The sequence below is a fragment of the Aquarana catesbeiana genome, linkage group LG05 (assembly GCF_042186555.1).
Source record: "Aquarana catesbeiana isolate 2022-GZ linkage group LG05, ASM4218655v1, whole genome shotgun sequence".
Taxonomy (NCBI): domain Eukaryota; kingdom Metazoa; phylum Chordata; class Amphibia; order Anura; family Ranidae; genus Aquarana; species Aquarana catesbeiana.
In genome coordinates, this window is record NC_133328.1 from 528349282 (window position 1) to 528366229 (window position 16948).

Below are 16948 nucleotides of genomic sequence, written 5' to 3' on the forward strand. Positions count from 1 at the left end.
AGTTTTACTAAATCAACTATATCTTGGGTAGCACCCTCCTAGGTAGGTGCTAGGATAGACTGTGTTAGAGTGTGTTTTTGATAGGTAAATTTAGCTGCCACACTGTAGGCAGTGTGGCTATAATTTTTTGTAGGCAAAAGCATAGTTTGTCTTACTGTATCCAGTGAGCTGTGATTGTTTATTTAGGTCTGATCTGTGTGCTCTGCTGCTACCAGTCTTCTGGATATCTTTCTCTGTATCCAGGTAACTTGAGAAGTTTCTGGATGATAGGCGGTGAGCTATGCAGATGGCAGCATGAATATTGATACAGCCCCCACCTATTCCAGAAAGTCAGACCCTGCTGGCACGTTGGGAGACTGTATTTATTCTGGGAGCACAGACAGCTCTGGGTCTTTAACCAGCATAGAGGAGTCCAGCTTAAGAGGGGCACGCTGCTCTCTCAGGCACAAGCTGCCATGAGGAGGCCTCAGATGGGTGACCTGAGGGACAAATGCTGTGATCCCACATGTTTGGAAAAACTGACTGAGGGGAGCTGTCTGCCATAGATCTGTCTGGCATCACTGGAGGGCATCGATTGGAAGAAGGGTCCATCTGTCCTTGGGCCTTGTGAGAACTGACATTGAAGCATATTGGGGACCTTGTGCTGTAGCTATCCCTCTGGAGCCCTGTCATAGTCAGCTGTGGGTCTATTAAAGGGGAAATCCTTTGGTGTCCTGAAGAGCTCTGTCCAGACATTTTCCTACTTAAAGGGACTTTGCTCTATTGGCTCTACTGTTTATTATCTTCATCAATGCTTGTCCTGAAAGGAAAACTAAGTCCTCAGTACATACAATAGTTCTTATCTTTGGAGTATTCCACCGCTTCTGTCCTCCCTATGCAATTTCTCCAAAAATAAAAACAAAAACTACATCCCCTAGACTGGTCTTTAGAGAAAGAGTGAATGAGCCTGTTGTGTGATGGCTGCAAGGCAGAAGCAAGACCTGGACAGTAAATCATGTGACTCCTATGGGAGTAGCGCTACACCTGTATAGCAAAAATATATGGAAAAATTGTTCCAAAAAGGCAAAGTTTATTGGCACTATATGCGGCAGAGGTGATATAAATCCATAAAGTTCATTACAATCAATAAAAGCATATCATATTTGTTAAAACATTACCTCCAAAACTGGGGACATCTATTGCAAGAATAATACCCAACAGTTGAATGGGAGTAAGACACCCCCTAATGATCATACAAATCTTAATCCAATTTTCTTTATAATGGTACCCAATTACTTTTCTAAGTCCAAAAACGTCAATGCGCTTCTTCAGGACATTCAGGTTTATATTGTACTAAATATAACAAAAATACATACAATTACACATAGTTAGCAATAATCCATGAATACAACACATACATCTTAGCGCAATCCATTGGATGCTTACATCGCAAAGACAAACACTACATCATAGACTGCTTGCACAAGCCCAAGCTCTTCGAGAACAAAGTCAGAATGGGGAAACAGTGATAAAACTCTCTGATAAGGATGGGAACATTGTTCTTATGGATAAAGCACAGTAAAGGACGATGGGCTCAATTCACAAAGCAGTATCTTAACGCATCTGAGTAGACAGTAAGATACTGCTCAGCGTTTTTCAAAAAGTTTTTTGGCATTCACAAAAAAACTCTACTAACCCAGCATGAGTTATTTTATGAAGTCAGATGGTATCTTAGTAGTGAAAATATAGGGTATTTTAATGCCTGGTGTCAGCATCCGTATTTATTACCAGTAGTAAATACCGCACTCTTAAGGAGCGGGCGGCTGCTGGGATCCTTAACAACTAGTAACTTTCATGGTTGTTAAAGCGAAGTTCCAATCCCCTAATTCATAATTTTTTTAAAAAGCTCCACCGTAATTGTTTACACTTCAACTGCAACATTTCGATAATGTCAGTAATGTGGTCATTTTATTTTTTGTTTAAATAGTGCAAAACTAACCTGATCTCGGAAGCAGGCTGGGCCCATATCTGTTGTGGGCATCTGATTCTCTCTTGTATTCATTTCTGGGAATTGGTGCAGCTGGTTAACCAGCATGCACCTCCCAATCTTGTGCTTGCTCAGTAATGCTACTGCGCGGCGCTCTTTCTTCCTGACAGCTTGCCATAGCAATGGTGGTGTCGGTGGAAGTTCCCACCCCATTATTATGGCAACCTGTCAATCAGAGTACATCCCAGAAGGAAATCACACGAGCTTAAGTTATTAGGTGATTCTCATGGACACCTGGGATAGAGGACGCCGATATCCCAGGAGTCCATGGGAATCGTCTTGTTACGGCATCGCCTAGGCGGCCGGAGCTGGAAGTGCTCCAGGTAATAAAGGAAAAAAGGTATTTAGAAAAAAAGAAATAGTTGCCATTTACAATAGAAATGCGGATGGGCATGGGATAGATTGCAAGTTAAAAAAATAGGTGCAACACTGCTTTAAGGAGCCGGCAGCCGGCAAGTCCTTAACAACCGATGAGTGTAAGAAAAAGAATTGCCGGAAATAAAAAAAAAAAAATGGTGTGGGGTTCCCCTTCAATCCATGCCAGGCTCTTCAGGTCTGGTATGCTTTTTGAGGGGAACTCCCATGCCAATTTTAAAAAAAAATCCATACCAGACCTTTATCTGAGCATGCAGCCCAGCAGGTCAGCAAAGGGGGAGGATAAGCAACCACCCCCCTCCTGAACATGCCTAGCCACATGCCCCCATAATGGGGGTGCTTTGGGGCAGGGGGGCTCTGCCCCCCCAAAGCACCTGGCTGGTGGTTGTGGGGGTCTGCAGGCGGGAGGCATATTGGAATCTGGAAGCCCCCTTTAACAAAGGGACCCCCAGATCCCAGCTACCCCCTATGTGAAAGAGTAGGGGGTACATGGTAGAAGTGTAGTGCAAAAAAGAAGCACAGGAGGCAGTTTTTGACAAATAAAAAACTAAAACAATTTTCCCCCGGTGTAGATCCATCATCAATCACAACAAATTATTTATTTCCTTCTGTGAATTGAGTTTAATGCCTGTTCATGAGGTATTTACCGAGCATTTTCAATGTTTTGTGGTAAATATCGCAGAAGAGTTTAATAAATTGACGGTTTCAGGGTCGCATGCGGTATTTAGGTAAAATATGTCTGGACACCTACAGAACACATTCAATCTGGTTCTGTGAATGAAGCCTAATATGTCCTAAAATTTGAGAAAATTGGGTATGGTCTAAGCCAGTATCTGAAGATATGAAGATCTAGTTGAGGAATTTTACAGAGTTGTCTGCATTATTGCTACAAGCCTACTATTGGGACATCTTAGATAAGGACATATATGAAGCAATCTAATGCCGTTTAGATATACCTGCGCCACGGGCTGGCGGCTGGCAGAAAAGTGAACAAATTAAAATAAATCCAAACAAAATTAAAAATAAAAAAAAATAAAAAAAAATATACAGTATCTCACAAAAGTGAGTACACCCCTCACATTTTTGTAAATTGTTTATTATATATTTTCATGTGACAACACTGAAGAAATGTCAAAGAAAAGAGAAGGGGGTTCAACAAGGACCCTCTGAGCGGACTTTAGAGACACAACAAACCTGAGAAAGCATAATCAAAATAACAATATAATCAATTTTATTCAATATAAATACATAGAATACAAAGACATTGACAAAAAAATAATAAAAAATCATCTATATAAAAAAATATACATGATACAGGCCCCCGATGTGTCTACGCGTTTCGTATAGAACTTCTTCAGGACACATTCAGGTTTCAGTAAATACACAAGAGGGTTTCACTTGTAAAGAAGCTTTCACAAGTTCAAAAACGGTAGTTCAAATTTATTCAAATATAGAAGTTAAGGTCTTAGCAATAGAGGTAGATGACCATCAACTGATAAAGTGATGTGACAGTCACGCAATGCGTCACGGAAAAGAGGTGGGTACCCTTTGATAAAGTGATGTGACAGTCATGCAATGCGTCACGGAAGAGAGGTGGGTACCCTTTGATAAAGTGATGTGACAGTCACGCAATGCATCAGGGAAGAGGCGGGTACCCTTTGATAAAGTGACGTGACAGTCACACAATGCGTCAGGGAAGAGAGGCGGGTACCCTTTGATAAAGTAACGTGACAGTCACGCAATGCGTCAGAGAAGAGAGGCAGGTACCCTTTGATAAAGTGACGTGACAGTCACACAATGCGTCAGGGAAGAGAGGCGGGTACCCTTTGATAAAGTAACGTGACAGTCACGCAATGCGTCAGGGAAGAGAGGCGGGTACCCTTTGATAAAGTGACATGACAGTCACGCAAAGCGTCAGGGAAGAGAGGCGGGTACCCTTTGATAAAGTGACGTGACAGTCACGCAATGCGTCAGGGAAGAGAGGCGGGTACCCTTTGATAAAGTGACGTGACAGTCACGCAATGCGTCAGGGAAGAGAGGCGGGTCACATGGTTTAGCTTCCCGATCACGGCCGGGTTTGGGAATCAGCTGTTTTACCATCAGATGATATGCTTGCTTGTACTAACCGTATGTAAGTGGATACTTTTATTAAATGTTTGGTTTTAAACTACTTCACTATGGAGTCCTCCCCTTTCTTACATGATTCATATTATCCAACTGGGGCATTCTGAGAGCGGAGGATTTAGACAGGAAACTCCTAAGGGAATTACTGTGAAGGAGATCGTGGAATAGAGGGGATTATCATTATTTATCTTTAAGGCTGTTATTACTCAGCCCTGGGGTGAGAGGCTGGGGGAACCACACCTGTATTCACCTTATCTACACATATGATTGAGTGCTGACACTGGGAATCTTGGATGAATTAATTCTTCACTCAATTTAATTGTCACAATCTGGATTGCATTGTCTATGGGACTTTTTACTTTTTTGACACTGGATTTTTCACTCAGTTTAATTCTCACAATTTGGATTGCATTGTCTATGGGATTTTATATATCTTTTGACACTTATTTTTCATCGTTTTGAAGCACATTTATAGGCTTTTAATTTATTTATCTATTTGCACATTCATGAAGTGTTGTATGTTATTTATTTGAATTTATTTGCACTTATTTGCACTTTATCGTTCACATTATCAATTATTCACTTATTTTGCCATATAATAGTTCGGCTCATGCTATTTGTATATTTATTTATTTACACAATTGTGTTAATAATGATGGTTAGGCACTATACCTATTGGATGAGTTTCTAGAAACACCTCTTAAATCCGGAAATATTTTTCCCGCATATAATTTACTCTCCCTCTGTGAGGCTCCATTAATTGGTCATTTCTGGGAGTAGTTCATTTTGGATCCATTTATTGAAGTAACTTTGATTTGCCTTGGTCCTTAGTTACCCAATGTGATGGAAGAGTAATGATTTTTAGACATAAGTATTTATTGGATTTTCCAGTTTTGAATTTCCATTTATACTTAGTTGTTGGACATTCCTTTTGATTGAGCGCCACTTTAATTATTATTTTGATTGATCCTTTTATTGGTGTGGGAACACCCTTATGGTGGCAGCTTTATCATTTATCTTTGTTTTTTGCTCTGAATATCAGTCTGAGATTTGTTGTTTGCGCATTAGTACTTGTCAGTATTTGTTAAATGCACTGGGGAAGCTTAAGGTAGAATTGGATGTAAATTCCCAGGAGATGTTCAGGAACTATTGCTAAGACCTTGATGTCTATATTTGAATACATTTGAACTACCTTTTTTGAACTTGTGAAAGCCTCTTTACAAGTGAAACCCTCTTGTGTATTTACTGAAACCTGAATGTGTCTTGAAGAAGTTCTATACGAAACGCGTAGACACATCAGGGCCTGTATCATGTATATTTTTTTATATAGATGATTTTTTTAGTATTTTTTGTCAATGTCTTTGTATTGTATGTATTTATATTGAACAAATTTGATTATTTTGTTATTTTGATTATGCTTTTTCAGGTTTGTTGTGCCTCTAAAGTCTGCTCATGGGGTCCTTGTTGAACCCCCTTCTCTTTTCTTATGACATACAATTTATACGGATGTGGCCATAGGAGTGCCCCTTTTTCTCTATTTTTTTAACACTGAAGAAATGACACTTTGCTACAATGTAGGTAGTGAGTGTACAGCTTGTATAAAAGTGTAAATTTGCTGTCCCCACAAAATAACTCAACACACAGCCATTAATGTCTAAATTGCTGGCAAAGTGAGTACATCCCTAAGTGAAAATGTCCAAATTCGGCCCAACGTGTCAATATTTTGTGTGGCCACCATTAATTTCCAACACTGCCTTAACCCTCTTGGGCATGGAGTTCATCAGAGCTTCACAGGTTGCCACTGGAGTCCTCTTCCACTTCTCCATGACGACTTAATGAAGCTGGTGGATGTTAGAGACCTTGCGCTCCTCCACCTTTTGTTTGAGGATGCCCCCCATCACCTTTATCCTCAGCTTTTTAGGAAGGCAGTGGTCATCTTGGAGGTGTATTTGGGGTCGTTATTATTTTGGAATACTGCCCTGCGGCCCAGTCCCCGAAGGGAGGTGATGATGCTCTGCTTCAGTATGTCACAGTACATGTTGGCATTCATGGTTCCCTCAATGAACTGTCCATGACACTCCCACCACCATGCTTGACTGTAGGCAAGACACACTTGTCTCTGTACTCATCACCTGGTTGCCACCATACACGCTTGACACCATCTGAACTAAAATAGGTTAAGCCTCATCCAACCACAGGAAATTGTTCTAGTAGTCCATGTCCTTAGTCTGCTTGTCTTCAGAAATCTGTTAGCGGCCTTTCTTGTGCATCATCTTTAGAAGAGGGACGACAGCCATGCAGACCAATTTGATGCAGCGCGCGGTGTATGGCATGAGCACTGACAGGCTGACCCCCCACCCCTTCAACTTCTGCAGCAATGTTGGCAGCACTGATATGTATATTTCACGACGACAACCTTTGGATATGAAGCTGAGTACGTGCCCTCAACGGCTTTGGTCGACCATGGCGAGGCCTGTTCTGAGTGGAGCCTGTCCTGTTAAACTGTAAGGTTATGGCCACCGTGCTGCAGCTCAGTTTCAGGGCCTTGGCAATCTTCTTATAGCCTAGGCCATCCTTATGTAGAGCAACAATTCTTTTTTTTCAGATCCTCAGAGTTCTTTGCCATGAGGTGCCATGTTAAACTTCCAATGACCAATATGAGAGAGAGAGAGTGATAACACCAAATTTAACACACCTGAGACCTTGTAACAATAACGAGTCACATGACACCGGGGAGGGAAAATAGCTAATTGGGCTCAATTTTGCACATTTTCACTTATGGGTGTAAACACTTTTTTTGCCAGTGGTTTAGACATTAATGGCTGTGTGTTGAGTTTTTTGAGGGTATAGCAAATTTACACTGTTGTACAAGCTGTACACTCACTACCTTACATCATAGCAAAGTGTCATTTCTTCAGTGTTATCACATGAAAAGATATTATCAAATATTAACAAAAATGTGAGGGGTGTACTCACTTTTGTGAGATACTATAAATGTATTAGGGCTGCTGCCGGATGATTGGTTAGAAAACCTGTAACGTTAATCCGAAAAAATACAGCGCTGCCAGTATCGACCTAATCTGTGTATATAATACCTCCTATATAATCATGATTTATATGAATTCATCAACTTTTAGTATGATACATAAACATGGTGCGTACATCATAAATTTAATATACAAATCAGAAAAATAAATCAGAAAATAATAGTGTTAATCACAAGTCAGTGCATACATTTTTTTTCAAATAAAGTGTTCCGTGCAGTATTGCAATATAAGTGATTATTCTTTATTCGGAGATATAGCTCTGTGGCATGCTCCCCTCCTATGGTCCCACACTTACCGACAGCAAGAGTCAAACAAGCATGACAGGTTTGTAAATGAGTAGTCTCTCTGTACTTCTCCACTCTCTCAATATAATCTCCAGGCAACGGTAGATTCACTCACTGAGTCAAAAAAACATACTGTATCAGGTGTGTGGATGAATGGTCTCTTATGTTCCTTTTCCTCTCTCTCAGTAAATCTCCTGGCTCAATACTAGATAAGCACTTGAACGACCGCAACATACAGGGATATACAATGTAATACTGACATATAATCACACACATAGGTTGGACTTGATAATGATGTCTTTTTTCAAATACAGCATTTCTGTGACATAGGAAAGGAAGATAGTGATCCCCATAGTGTAGTATTATTAGGCTTTATTAAAAAGTAAAAAAAGCATTTGTAAACATCAGATAGCTGCCTCGGCATGTGGATCAGCTGTAATTTACTTGTCAATGACTGTCCTTGCTTGACCGGTTTCGCCCCTCCCATTGGGTGTCTTCGGAAGCTGTGTTGCAGCTTGTATGCCTGAAAGACAGGAGCCATACTGGACCAAAGCTTCTGGCAGCCCTCTAGGCCAAGGCTAAGAGATGGCTGACCTACACCATCTGCAGCCAGGCAAGGTCATATGTGAAAATAGCACTAACCTTCAGACGACCCTTTTCCTGGGAAAAATCAGATATGTACCTTGCTTGGCACTTGTCCTCAACCTGGTTGTGCAGAGGTTTATCATGATGTAACCAGAGGATTCCAGGGGGTCCTTCCACCAGGCTAGAAGGGTTTGTGGCCACTCTAGGTGGTCATACCCAGCCAGTGTTTGCATGGCAATAACCCAGCCCCAATATCAATTACCGCCAACCACTGGCGTCACTAAGGTGGGGCCACAGGGGGCCCTGACCCCCCAACATCATACTGTGCCCCCCATGTGCCCCCCAATTAAAACGATCAGCCTAGCAATTATACAGAGTGATTCTCTATAGGCTCTCAGCTGCTAGAGGGAGAGACACACAGAGGGCATCGCTCTGTAATTGCCATGCTTCCTGTCCTGTTGTGTAAAGTTTGCAGTCCGGGTCTTCTGCTTATCATAATGACAGAAGACAAAGCCCAGCAACAGTGCTTCCACCACTAAGCCCGCTCCTGTGTGTGTACAAAACAACATCTCCAAACTGTGCACACAGCAGTAAGATGCAGGGCTGCATGATGTCATTGTCCCGACTCCCGACCATCAAAGGGAGGGGGAGATATTTGCATCTCATCTCAGTGTTAGCCATTAATGCTTTGTGCAAGCTGCATCCCCTCCCTCTTCCCCGCCCGCCACATTTTGACTTCAGTTCAAGGAAGAAGCCAGAATCAGTGCCAGCTCCCATGTGAGTTTTTTTTTCTTTATGTTTACATCAGGGAGGGGGAGAAGGAGGTTCTGCAGCAGCAGGGACAGCCATAGATACATAATTTTAGTCCAGGTGATGGAGGAAGAGGGGAACATGACCAGCATTCTCTTATCTATTCATGTTGTCATGTATTTACTCTGGCACTATTACCTAACCTGGTACTACCACCCTAACTTGGCACTATACCACCTAACCTGGCAATATACCACCCTAACCTGGCACTACCACCCTAACCTGGCACTACCACCTAACCAGGCACTATACCACCCTAACCTGACACTACCACCCTAACCTGGCACTACCACCTAACCTGGCACTACTACCTAGCCTGCCATTACCACCTAACCTGGCACTATACTACCCTAACCTGTTATTTCCACCCTAACCTTACACTACCACCTAACTTGCCGCTATATCACCCTAACCTGGCACTACCACCTAGCCTGGCACTATACCACCTAACCTGGCACTATACCACCCTAACCTGGCACTACCACCAAACCTGGCACTACCACCAAACCTGGCACTACCACCTAACCTGGCATTATACCACCCTAACCTGGCACTTCCAAATAACCTGGCACTACCACCTAGCCTGCCACTACCACCTAACCTGGCACTATCACTTAACCTGCCACTAACACCTAGCCTGCCACTACCACTTAACCTGGCACTACCACCTAGCCTGCCACTACCTCCTAGCCTGCCACTGACACTACCACCTAACCTGCCACTACCACCTAACCTGGCACTACCACCTAGCCTGCCACTACCTCCTGGCCTGCCACTACCACCTAACCTGGCACTATCACCTAACCTGGCACTACCATCTAGCCTGCCACTACTACCTAACCTGGCACTACTGTATATCACCTAACTTGGCACTATAACCTAACCTGGCACTATTGTATATCACCTAACCTGGCTCTATATCACCCTAACCTGGCTCTATATCACCCTAACCTGGCACTATATCACCCTAACCTGGCACTATATCACCCTAACCTGGCACTATATCACTTAACCTGGCACTATATCATCTAACCTGGCACTATATCACTTAACCTGGTTCTATATCACCTAACCTGGCACTATATCATCTTCCAGTATAGACAGTTGTGTGGCTTTCCTAATCAAGTCCAATCAGTATAATCAAACACAGCTGGACTCAAATGAAGACGTAGAACCATCTCAAGGATGGTCAGAAGAAATGGACAGCACCTGAATTAAATATACGAGTGTCACAGCAAAGGGTCTGAATACTTAGGACCATGTGATATTTCAGTTTTTCTTTTTAATAAATCTGCAAAAATGTCAACAATTCTGTGTTTTTCTGTCAATATGGAGTGCTGTGTGTACATTAATGAGGAAAAAAAATGAACTTAAATGATTTTAGCAAATGGCTGCAATATAACAAAGAGTGCAAAATTTAAGAGGGTCTGAATACTTTCCGTCCCCACTGTATATATAATTTTTATAGTTGCCCCCCCCCCTTCTTTTGTCCCTGTGCCCCCCCCCCCCCAAATATGAAAGCTGGAGATGCCACTACCACCAACCACCTGATCCGTGCTGCGACTGAACATTGGCCATGCTGCGGAGGCTGCACTAGCAGCGTGCAATCAATGAGTACCCATGCAATATATACACACATACATACTATATTACCAAAAGTATTGGGACGCCTGCCTTTACATGCACATGAACTTTACTGGAATCCCAGTCTTCGTCCGTAGGATTCAATATTAAGTTGGCCCACCCTTTGCAGCTATAAGAACTTTAACTCTTCTGGGAAGGCTGTCCACAAGGTTTAGGAGTGTGTCTATGGGTATATTTGACCATTCTTCCAGAAGCGCATTTGTGAGGTCAGGCACTGATGTGGACTAAAAGGCCTGGCTCGCAGTCTCCGCTCTAATTCATCCCAAAGGTGTTCTATTGGGTTGAGGTCAGGACTCTGTGCAGGCCAGTCAAGTTGCTCCACCACAAAATCGCTCATCCTTATCTTTATGGAACTTGCTTTGTGCACTGGTCCAAATCATTTGTTGGAAGGGGGATTATGATGTGGGGTTGTTTTTCAGGGGTTGGGCTTGGTCCCTTAGTTCCAGTGAAGGGAACACTTAAAGCATCAGCATTCAAAGACATTTTGGACAATTGCACGCTCCCAACTTTGTGGGAACAGTTTGGGGTTGGCCCTTCCTGTTCCAACATGACTGCGCAACAGTACACAAACAAGGTCCCTAAAGACATAGATGAGCGAGTTTGGGGTGGAGAAACTTGACTGGCCTGCACAGAGTCCTGACCTCAACCCGATAGAACACCTTTGGGATGAATTAGAGTAGAGACTGCGAGCCAGGCCTTCTCTCCAACATCTGCGTCACACACTGACCTGAAGATCTATTTTTTCCTGCTGCTGGCACCACTCTGGAGACCACTAGCCTCCTTTTCGGTATGATTTTGTCAGATTTTTGATGCTCAAAGTGGTACAATTGTTTTGCATGGAAATTTGGCATTTTATATTGTAGGCCTGTAATTCTTAGGAATAACACACTTAAATCTGTCCAAACAAGAGTCTAGTAGACATCCTGGGTATGATAAATTTTAACACATGAAATCATAAATTATAATATAATAAATAATTATAACAAATAATAATAATAAAAAATATTCAATAATGTAATCAAATCAAAAACACTGAAATTTGCTCAGTTGCAGAATTGTTGCTGTCATTACTTTCAGTGCTTGATGACGGATTTCCCCACAAATCACTATCGCTCAATTCTACAAGTGATTCTAATTTATTATCGCTGTTTTCTAGCTGGTCTAAAACCACTTTTGATGTAAAGGGACACTTTTTGGTTGCTATGGACAATCTCCAGTTTCCAGGCAGAAAGAACAGTATTTATATTATAAAACTGCATGCAGGGCACTGGACAAACCACTAGGGACAAAAGGGATGTGAAATAATTTGATACAATTATGTAATCTTACAGATTACAGTGTACTGTATGTGTATTTAACTTTTTGAATTTGGCGCCAGGCTCCGTCCCCGTGCGTCGTAAGACCAACCAGTGCGGGTTGGGGTGAAGGAACTTGACAGAGCGAGTTTGGGGTGAAGGAACTTGACTGGCTTGCACAGGGTCCTGACCTCAACCCAACAGAAAACCTTTGGGATGAATTAGAATGGAGACTGCGAGCCAGGCCTTCTTTCCAACATCAGTGCCTGACCTCACAAATGCGCTTCTGGAAGAATGGTCAAACATTCCCATAGACACACTCCTAAACCTTGTTGACAGCCTTCCCAGAAGAGTTGGAGCTGTTATAGCTAAGGGTGGGCCAACTCAATATTGAACCCTGCAGACTAATGCCCCGTACACACGGTCGGACTTTGTTCGGACATTCCGACAACAAAATCCATGAATTTCTTCCGACGGATGTTGGCTCAAACTTGTTTGCATACACACGGTCACACAAAGTTGTCGGAAAATCCGATCGTTCTAAACGCGGTGACGTAAAACACATACGTCTGGACTATAAACGGGGCAGTGGCCAATAGCATTCATCTCTTTATTTATTCTGAGCATGCGTGGCACTTTGTCCGTCGGATTTGTGTACACACGATCGGAATTTCCGACAACGGATTTTGTTGTCGGAAAATTTTATATCCTGCTCTCAAACTTTGTGTGTCGGAAAATCCGATGGAAAATGTGTGATGGAGCCTACACACGGTTGGAATTTCCGACAACAAGGTTCTATCACACATTTTCCGTCGGAAAATCCGACCGTGTGTACGGGGCATAAGACTGGGATGCCATTAAAGTTCATGGAAGTGTAAAAGTAGGCGTCCCAATACTTTTGCTAATATAGTACAAAGTCTAAAACAATAAAAGTAAGTAATCACTGAACAGCAACCATTCACTTTCCCTCAGCGCTCATGAATCTGTTAAAATAAACAGGTCACAGACCCTTCAGCTGCTGCTATTAAATGAATCAGTAAATAATTAGTATGTCTACACACCATAAGGAGATATAGGCATTAGCAGCCCTAAACTCTTGTATCAATCCCAGAAAGATATTGATCTTAGCCCTGGTTCACACTGGTAAGTTTTGACATGCGATTTGACATGTCAAATCGCATGTCAAATCGGCAGCAATTGCCATCAATGGCACGGTCCTAATTGGTGCGATGCTGCACCGATTTCAAAAAAGTAGTTTCTGTACTACTTTTTGCAATTTTGTGCTGCGATTTACATTGACATCTGCACAAATGTCTCTGAAATCGCAGCTGAAATCAGCTGAACTCGCACGGCTTCATTCCCGCAGCTCAGTGTGAACCTGGGCTTTAACACATAACAATAAATGAAAAACCAGCACAATGTCCTTGTTATAAACAAGGATAGATAAATCTCTGTAGAGTAATCAGCTGCAACAAAATAACCAACGGTGTGTGGGGGAGTGTTAAAAAATAGTAATTATAATTATAATTGATTCTTCAGAATCTTCATCCCTTCACCACACCACGTGGGACACCGCTCCCTTAAGATTTTACACTCACCAAAAATAAGGTGAAAATAAGCCTTAACTCCTTCAGCCCTGGAGCATTTGGTTGGCCAAAAACCAGAGCAGTTTTGCGATTTGGAACTGCGTCGCTTTAACTGACAATTGCGTGGTCGTGCGACGTGTCTCCCAAACAAAATTGACATCTTTTTTTCTTTTTTCCTCACAAATAGAGCTTTCTTTTGGTGGTATTTGTTCACCTCTGCGGTTTCTATATTTTGCGCTATAAACAAAAAAAGAGCGACAATTTTGAAAAAAAAACGCATTATTTTTTACTTTTTGCTATAATAAATATCACCCAAAAATATATAAAAAAACATTTTTTTCCTCAGTTTAGGCCAATACGTACTCTTCTACATATTTTTGGTAAAAAAAATTGCAATAAGCGTATATTGATTGGTTTGCGCAAAAGTTTCTACAAAAGTGTCTACAAAATAGGGGATAGATTCATGGCATTTTTATTAATACATTTTTTTTACTAGTAATGGCAGCGATCAGCGATTTTTATCGTGACTGCGACATTATGACGGACACATCGGACACTTTTGGTGCTATTTTGGGACCATTCACATTTATACAGCGATCAGTGTGATTAAAAATGCACTGATTACTGTGTAAATGTGACTGGCAGTAAAGGGGTTAACCAGGAGGGGGCGCTGCAGGGGTTAAGTGTGTCCTAGGGAGTGATTCTAACTGTGCAGCGGATGGGCTATGTGTGACACGGCACTGATCACTAACCGATTACAGGGAGCGGTGATCAGTGTCCTTTTACTAGGCAGAGCGGGGAAATGCTTGTTTACATTAGCATTTCCCCATTCTTCCTATCTGTGAGACGATCGCGGGTATCCCCGCGGACATCACAATCTAATACTGGTGGAATTACATTAGAAGCTAAAGAGGTAGTCCGTACCATGACTCGATGACCAGAGGAGGAAGCCCGTACATTTGTGGAGTTTAAGGCTTATTTTCAACTTATTTTTGGTGAGTGTAAAATCTTAAGGGAGCGGTGTCCCACGTGGTTTGGTGAAGGGATGAAGATTCTGAAGAATTAATTATAATTATAATTACTATTTTTCAACTCTCCCCCATGCACTGTTAGTTATTTTATTGCAGCTGATTACTCTACAGAGACTTCTCTATTTTTGTTTATAACAAGAACATTGTGCTGGTTTTTCATTTATTGTTATGTGTTTAAGATCAATATCTTTCTGTGATTGATACAAGAGTTTAGCGCTGCTAATGCCTATAGCTCCTTATGGTGTTTAGACATACTTATTAACATAGTACAAAGGTAACTTAATTATGTGCATGCCCTCAATTTAAATGATTTTCTTTCCTCAGCATTGACACAATTCCACCTTTATGAAGACAATTGGGCACGTCAGATTTTCCATTTGGACCTGAAAAGGAATATGAAGATAACCTGGAAAAGGCACACCTATCCATTCATCACTACCTCATATCAGTCCTGGAAGGAGGAGCGTACTATTTCTCGAGAAATTGACCTAATTAGAGGTGATCAGCGTACTGTGATTGTACTAAATATAGGGGTACATTTTAGAGCATATCCTATTTATCACTTTATTAGACGGCTGCTTAATATACGAGGTGCTATTGAACGCCTCTTTCTTAGAAGTCCACAAACCAAAGTTATCATTAAGACTGAGAATACAGGTGAAATGAAACAAAACTTTGAAACCATGAGCGATTTTCATGCTTCTATTCATTATTCCATAATGGAAATCATTTTCACTGACCTAACTGTAGGTTTTGTCAATGGATGGGATATGACCAATGCATTTGACTCAAATGCAATCCACCCTGCAGAAACGGTAATTAAAAATGAAGTTCAAATGCTGATGACCTACATTTGTTAGGCAACTATACAAAATACAATATGTGATGATCAGTTATGTGTATTTTCATCTGTAAAGTCTTTTTGAATAAAAAGAATTGAGAACCAAAAATGAATTTGAAAATTCTATTCAGTCGGTGTGCACATTGAGTCTTGTCCACGAGCTTGCAGCCCTGAAATTATCATTCCTCCATCCATAGGGAACAGGATTTCCTTAAGAAATGCACATTTGGGCTGATTGCCTATAAATAGTGTGACTATTTACTTCAATTATCCAATCCTGTGCAAATGAAATAAGTAATAGACATGTGCAATTCGGAAATATTCAAATTTCTGAATTTTTCAGAATATTGGGAAATCCAAAAATAGGAATGAAAATCCGATATAATAACTTACTAATAATAACTTAACTTAAATTATAGGTATTGGAATTTCCTTTAAAATTTGGCTGTTAGTGAACGTAACGAATACAAATTCATCCGAAGTTGCAAATTATCCGTAATAACGAATGGCGTATTTAAATAAATGGAATGTAACAAATTAATAATAAATAACAGTAATATTAATAAAAATATATTATTATTATTATTTTTTTTTTCCTTCCATTTGTTTCAAATAATTTGTAACTTCAGATAAATTTGTATTTGTTACGTTCACTAACAGCCAAATTTGAAATAAAAAAATAACAATACCTATAATTTAATAGTTATTATTAGGTAGTTATTATTTAGAATTTTTGGATTTTCAGATTTTCCTTTCTTATTTTCAAATTTACAAATTTCCAAAAAAAACAAAATGAATGAAACGAAAACTAACAAATTTTTCGTCAATGTCTAATAACTAAACAGACATTTTCTTTTCACATTGTTGGATAACTGAAGTTAATCTACATAAGCTATTGTGTGAATCTTCTCAACTTCTTCAGTAAACAAGCCTCATGAAGTTCTGGAAAGGGAGATTAGAGATAGTTATGTATTTGAACTTCAGTTGTGATATCCAAGAAAGTAGTATCTGCTGTATATCAGTGATGGTCAACGTAAAATATACAATGGGCCTCAAACGAGGCCCATTGCACGTCCATATGGCCATGCTATAGCTTAGATTTGTACTCTTCCCATTCTGTAAGGAATCCACAAAATTTCCGGCCATGAGTGGCCCTGCATTCACCACCTGGCTTGGTAAAAGTAGATTTACAAGTTAACTGAGCCAGATGGAAAATTACTGGCTGTTATGTCCAGAATGAAGTGTATTTATTGCCCAGATTTTAATCAAGTAGACCAGTGTTTTTCAATCTGTGTTCAGT

At 40.9% G+C, this 16948-nt stretch overlaps 1 protein-coding gene across 2 annotated transcripts in view; it reads left to right on the plus strand.

Moving 5' to 3' along the window:
• LOC141145226 (NXPE family member 1-like) overlaps positions 1–16948 on the plus strand; it is a 146633-nt gene that overhangs the window by 87701 nt on the left and 41984 nt on the right. Inside the window, exon 6 of one of the 2 annotated variants that reach the window (XM_073631728.1) lies at positions 15132–15305. In XM_073631728.1, the coding sequence (XP_073487829.1) occupies positions 15132–15305 (174 nt within the window). Of the gene's footprint in view, positions 1–15131; positions 15730–16948 lie in introns of those variants that run through there. The other variant, XM_073631727.1, reaches the window with a different exon arrangement.